The sequence below is a fragment of the Rhinolophus sinicus genome, linkage group LG05, assembly GCF_036562045.2.
Source record: "Rhinolophus sinicus isolate RSC01 linkage group LG05, ASM3656204v1, whole genome shotgun sequence".
NCBI classification, from domain to species: domain Eukaryota; kingdom Metazoa; phylum Chordata; class Mammalia; order Chiroptera; family Rhinolophidae; genus Rhinolophus; species Rhinolophus sinicus.
The window spans coordinates 161,497,396-161,504,110 of NC_133755.1; the positions used below are offsets into that span (position 1 = coordinate 161,497,396).

General features: G+C 37.5%; 1 protein-coding gene across 1 annotated transcript in view; it reads left to right on the forward strand.

Moving 5' to 3' along the window:
* HECA (hdc homolog, cell cycle regulator) overlaps nucleotides 1-5,922 on the forward strand; it is a 44,218-nt gene extending 38,296 nt beyond the window's left edge. The window contains exon 4 of the mRNA XM_074333640.1: nucleotides 2,351-5,922. Within this exon, the coding sequence (XP_074189741.1) occupies nucleotides 2,351-2,515 (165 nt within the window). The 3' untranslated portion in view covers nucleotides 2,516-5,922. The remainder of the gene's footprint in view (nucleotides 1-2,350) is intronic.
* The last annotated feature ends 793 nt before the right edge of the window (nucleotides 5,923-6,715 follow it).

Genomic DNA, 6,715 nt, shown 5'->3' on the forward strand with positions numbered 1-6,715 from the left:
TTTTGTATGATTAGCATATCCTAAGTTTCTAGTAAGAAAAAGTTATTTTTCAAAAGGAAGTAGAACGTTTCACTTTCTTTAGTAGATCAGATTTTCTTTTCGTGTCCTTTCTGTGGGACGTTACAATTACCCAGGAACCACCTGTCTTGTCAGGTGTTGGCAGTTGCCCTGAAAGATTTGTAATCCTTAAAGGGCTGCTAAGAGGAGGCGTTTCACACTGCTAAGAGAACATCTGAAATTTAGCCATCATCAGGAAAAGAGGGAAGTATGAACATGTGAAAACAAGTCCATAGGGAACACAGGAGACAAGACAGAGTCTTGGAAATGCCTTGCTTTATTTCCAAGTGCTGGAAAAAGCAAGCCCTTGGTTTGTAAGTTCTTGATCTTCACCGGTAGGAGTGATATTTCATTTGCTCTTCAGTGGCCAAGCCTGGCTTTCTATGTAAGTGCCCAAGAAACACTTTATTAGATTACTACATAGTTTTGTATCTTTATCATTATGGTTTGATTTTTGTAAGGAGAATAGCCTTACTATTAGCAGTTTATTCAGAATATAAATTAAAAGGTTGGCAGTGTCGAGATTTTAGCTATACTTTGTCTATGCCACTGCTCTTAGAAGAGAAATATGATTGGGAGAGACCTAAATGGCCCCCCATAGCCTGCCATTTGATTCCAGATAGGGCTGACTACTTTTACACTATGCTAATGCATGGCCCACATTTCCATTTTAAAAGTTAGCCACAGTCTTTTCCATTGTAGCATTTTATAGTACTCACTGTGCCTTAATGCCACCTCTTGAGGTTAGAGAAACAAAAGGAAGTGGGTCCTACGTCCTCACACATACACCTGAGAGGGTTATCTTTTCGAGAAGCAAGGAGGGAAAAGAATGTTGGGCCTGTGACACATACACTATTAGTGTTAGAAAGAACCTGGGAGGTCTGGTCCAGCCTCCTCCTTTTCCACATGTAGTGGAGGCCTAAAAAATTAGAATGTTTTTCACAAGTGTGTTACAGCCTCTACTAAAACCTATGAAACCTATCAACTCCCAGGCCCGTGTTCTTTCTACTACAACACTGAAAACAATGGCTTTATTTCCTTACCTTTAGGGAGAAAAGCAGAAGGGCATCCAGCCACACCCAGCCTACTGGTACTCAGTGTCTGTCTTCCTTAAAACTGAGTAAGCCCAGACCTTTATTTTCTGGCCCCCTACTGAAATGGAAAACATGTTTGATTACTGTTTGGCTTAAAAAAAAAAAAAATCAATTAACTATATTCCCTGTGACAAGTGTTGGACATGACTAAGAAATCAAAGAAAGTCTTCCAATACAACTTTGAGCCAAAAATAAGCAATGATTAGTTATTAGAAAAGAATAACAAGTTAAAGAGAGTGGTTAAAGAGAAAGGTTTGCTGGGATTCTCACTCTTAATGTTGTTCAGAGAGATTAGTGAGTTAAAAGGGAGGTTATCTCAGGTTACAAAACGTAGTCCATATAATGGCTAGGAGCGTGGGCTCTACTTTGGTTCGAACCTCAGCCTGTCTACCTCCTAACTGTGTGGTCTTGGGCATGTTACTTTATCATTACGTGCCTCCGTTTCATAATCTAAAAATTCACATAATACTACCTACCTCACAGTAGTGTTTTGAAGACAAAATGAGGTTATTGTTTTATGTTTATAGAATGAATCTAAATTGAGAGTCTGTTGTATTTATTATTTCTGGTGATTCACTTAAGGCCTGTTGGTGAAAGCCTTAGTATTATGCCATTAGACAGAAGACTGGGCATGAATGAAGATATACTGCGCTAGTGGGTTCCAGAAGCCTCCGGAGAAACATAGCACTTCTTCCTAGGTTGTTAGTTTTACTTGAGTGTTTTAGGGAAATTTTATTTTTACATCAAAGAAAACACAAGTATAGTAAGAATGAGAAATGTATATGAATTTTTAAAATAAACTCAGAATCTTCAAAGAAGTTTTATGCAGGTTTGGGTTGGGGGAAGTCAGCTTCAGCCACTCTTTAAAATCCAGGGGGAACACATGTCCTAATGTTAGGGGGACTTTAGTGCAGAACTTCAGGGCAGTACACATTTATACTTTCTTCTACGGGTAGGAGAAATCAGTAGTGATGCTACGTATTGGCCGAGAAATTAGCTGTTAATCTTTAAAACTGATGATAAGTATTTGAGCATACCCCTCATGCTTACCTTATGCTTTGCCTGCCCTGTTTTTGGTTTACGCTTTACTCAACTCGGGATCCGTTTCCCAGACACAGCTATCTGGCGTTTGGGTTCAGATGACTGGCAGTGTTGGGGGCGGCAGGTACGGTGCTCACAGCCCCTGTGCTTCCCCGCAGGCCCGCCTGAACTGTAAGCACTGTGGCAAGCCCGTGATCGACGTGCGCATCGGGATGCAGTACTTCTCCGAGTACAGCAACGTCCAGCAGTGTCCACACTGTGGGAACCTGGACTACCATTTTGTGAAGCCATTTTCCTCCTTCAAAGTTCTCGAAGCTTATTGATGAAAGCTTTGCTTTGGTAATAGCTATTTTATTGATATTATTACTTTGTTACATATCTTTTCTAGGAAAACATTCTGTGACGGTAATTTCTTTTCTAATTTAAAGGAGAGTTCCTTTGTGTATGTGTGCCACTAAAATGGGGGCTGCCCCTTGCCCTCTCTTGACTCCGAGTGTTAGTCTGTGGTCATGACCTGAGCCCTAATGGGTAATCTTGTGAGTGTGGGGTATTGGCTCCCTGTCACTCAGAGCCTCTCTTGCAGCTTTGAGGGTGGTGGGGAGGATGGGGTGAATGTAGGAAAGGGATCATGCGGTTCTAAACTAGGAGTTGGGAAGAAGCGCTTACTATAATAAAATGTTAGCCATCTAAAGACCTCCTTTTTGATCTGCTTTGGGCCTGGGGAAGAACGTGTGACGAGTGAATGTAAGTCTGTGCCTGCAGAGCCAAGAGGGTTTCAGTCTGTCTCGGTTTAGCGTTGTGCAGGCTCACTGCCCTGCAGTTTACCCTCACTGACAGATTACGTGAAAGTGAACACGAGTGCTCTTTCCATCACTGTTGTAATTTAACAGTCAGTTTTCATACTGAACATAACATCCCACTTATAAGACATATAAAAGCCATTGGTATTGCAGATATTTGCAAGTAAGCAGACCTGTAACAGAGAATATACTAACTGAGAATCTGGAAATGACGCACACTGACGCAAGAGGCCAAAAGGCAGAAAATGGTGATTTGAAGTTGGTCACATGGCTCTTAAGGAGAATCCAGGAATAACGTGATTTGGGCGGCACCGATGTATAGAACTTGCACTCACTGTTGAAGTGCCATTTGATGTCAGATCCTTCTCACAGGTAAACCTTAGCCGCAGACCTAACTGGTGAGTTTGAGAAGCAGTCATCGCCACACTTATCTTCCACAGAATTGCTTACAGCGATGTCTTACCCATTTAATGCTGAGTTTCTAAAATCAAAGGTTTGACCCTAGGAAGAAAAGGCAAAAAATTATTTGTGAGGTTATGAGAAAAAGAGTAATTGTAATATTTCTGTTCAAAGTGTGTTTCATTTTGGAATATCACTGATCGTAATGTACAACAATATGTTTGGAAATAGATCATTCTGAAGTTCTCCATGATACCTTGTCATTGGTGAAAAAAGATCATTTATATACTTAATTTGTCAGAGCAAAATACATCTTGCGGTTCTTTAGACCTTGGTGATTTAAATAGACATATGCCCTGTACCATTATAGAACTGGACTATGATTTCTCACAAATGAATTTGATAATGTCAAATATGACATGCATATATGCTAAAAGAATGCTAAAAATACACTTATTTTATGAGTAGCCAAGTTTGGGGTTCTGTGAGCATTTTATGTTACTCACTTGGTTTATACCATGTTTTTTTTCCCTCAGAAAAACAGTTGTTTTTCTTCTCAGAGGTGTTTAGATATTATTGCAAGTGAGCTTCAGTTCTACTACATGAAATATTTGATGTTTTGTTTGAAACAGCACAGCCTTAAAGAACCAATATGTTAATGTTCTTCATCTTTCAGTTTGGATGATTGTAATTTGGTTTACCATATCTAGTTTGCTGTCTGATGATCTGAAAAATATTTCACAGTGGAAGGAAATGCTCAATGCCAGTAAGAAGCAGAAAATCGTTATTGGTGTGACAGTATTTGATGCAACTTAAAGAGGTCTATAGGACATAACCCTTGCAAATTTATCTTTAATACGCAAAGCTGTAATTGTGAGTTAACTGTTCCCTATTGATTCTCTCATGTACCCAAGTACAAAAGTTTCTCTTGTCTTCAGAGTACCGTTTGGATTTTACTTCGGAATTTAAAATGAGTAGTAAAATATTTGTAATGCTGTTCTTTAACCCACCTAAATTTTTGTAAAGAAACCTGCTTACATTGTTGTTCTGAAGCTTAAAGTTTACGTATAGATCACATTCAGCAAGCTCCTCAGTCTAAAACTGCTGTGAGGATAGTGCCTGATGCAGTCAGTATTTTCTCCTTATATTGTTTTCTATTCCTAAAAAATAAGTATGAGGAGGTGTCACTGTAATTAGGTAAATTGGCTTTTTGCTTTTATTTTGATGGTGAAGTTAGGAATTCTGTGGATACTTCAATTTTGTAAAAGAAGAGGCATAGGTATCACATCTGAGAGGATCACATCTTTTGCCTTCAAAGCATTGCATTCGTGTCTAAAATGGAAAATCTGGTTGATTTGAGAATAAAATATAATTGACTATCCAATAATGTAAAGAATAAATCTTATTTTGGAAATCTGCTGACCGTAATGTTTCCCCATGCTTTCTCAAAGTACTTTGCTCTGTGTACCTTGATGGAAATTGGAATATGTCAAAAAAGTTGATTTTTTTTGTGTGGTTTGGATATTAGAGGATATTAGTCACCTAAGAAATCCATTTTCTGTTTTCCTGATGAATAGTGTTCAGTAATACGAACCACTCATAAGTGACTTATAATTTCAAAGCTATTTTTCATCTACTCTAACTTTTATCATTTATTGTTAAGAATTATATATCTTGAACAAATAAAATTATTTACTTTAGTTTAGTGGGAAGACTTTCTGATGGTCTCATCATTTTTTCTTCAGGCCAACTCAGTTCTGCACTTTCTTCTGGTTGCATCTGAAGCAGTTGATATACTGGGTTTATACCTTAAAAGACATTGGCCATGAAAATGGGCTGCAGGGTCAGTTATCCCATTCTAATTAAAAAAGAGCTTTCCCCAAAGTATTTATCTTACAGTTTTTGTAAAAAAAAGTTCATTTTCAGAGTAAAAAGTATTTTCATATCTGGGGGAAGTTAACTTACCAGGAAAGATCATTATTAGGTGTTTAAACTCTAAAACTAACAGATATACTGATACATAACTTATTAGACCAACAAAACTAACTTGCTGAAATCTTTCATTTTGTCCTGTAAGACCAATACTTAACATACAGTCTTTTGTCCTGTGCCCAGGTCAGTAACTCCAGTTTGCTTTTCTCTTTAGTCTCATGGTAGCAGCTGTTGAGTAATTTTAGTTGGAGGTTCGGGAGGCCGTGTGGAGAAAGTGCTCTTGTTCAGTGTTTTGGTTCCTGTAATCGGATGCTGCCTAACTCAGCTCATCTCCATGTCCTGTTGACTTTATTATTATTCCAGGTAATTGGAAGAAACTATAATGGATGGGCATCTTTAAAACCAGCTCAAAAATATATTCTTGTCAGTAAAGATTTCTTGTCAAGATGTCTTGGATTGCACTTTTGTTGAGGGAAGACAGTGTAAATAGTTAAAGAATGTTGATAAAATTGAAACATTTGGTTACGGAATTGTGTGGTGTTAGAAGGTTTCTGTTTGTGAAATATATGTATTAAAAATAATAAAATTTCAGAAACTAACATTGTACTGTCTCTTCAGTGTGTCACTTTATTTTTTTGCTGGGGTTCAAGGTCTTTGAGCTTGGAATTGTTGACAGAAAAGACAGTAGAGAAGATCTGAGGTTTTGATCACTCTTCAGGTAACCATTTCAAAGTCACTGCTGCAGCTAATAAAACTATGAACTTTTTATGCCGTTTGAAAGTGGTTTGTCACGTGTAAACTCCCTTTGCAACAAAAATAAGCATTCTGTATAACAAGTTGATTCCATATGAATAATCCAAATTTTTGTTCTGGTTATAGGGAATTCTATTGAAAAGATAGATAATCCTGTTCTGCGAATGTTTTCTTTGGTCCGTAGGCCTGTAACATTTTTCATAATGAAAATATTTGATCACATGCTTCTTCATTATAAGAAAACGAAAACGGAGTTGTAATTAAACTTCTTTCTGACTTTATGCACTATGATCAAGTATAGTTTATAATCTTTCAAATCTCCTTGTCCCCTTCATTTCTGGGGTTTTTTTTTTTTGTGTGTGTGTGTGTGTGTTTTTTTTTTTTTCCGAGCTCTGATCTGTTACTGAAACATTTACGTTTCAAAGCCTAGGTATATACTCAATTAGTTTTTTTATTTGTTTGTTTGTTTTCCTTTTCACCCATCCCTCCACACCAGCCCCTTTGACAATCATCAGTTTGTTCTCTGTATCTATGGTCTGTTTCTGTTATGTTTGTTCATTTGTTTTGTTTTTGTTTTGTTTTTAGATTCCACATATAAGTGAAATCACACGTTATTTGGCTTTCTCTGGCTGACTTACT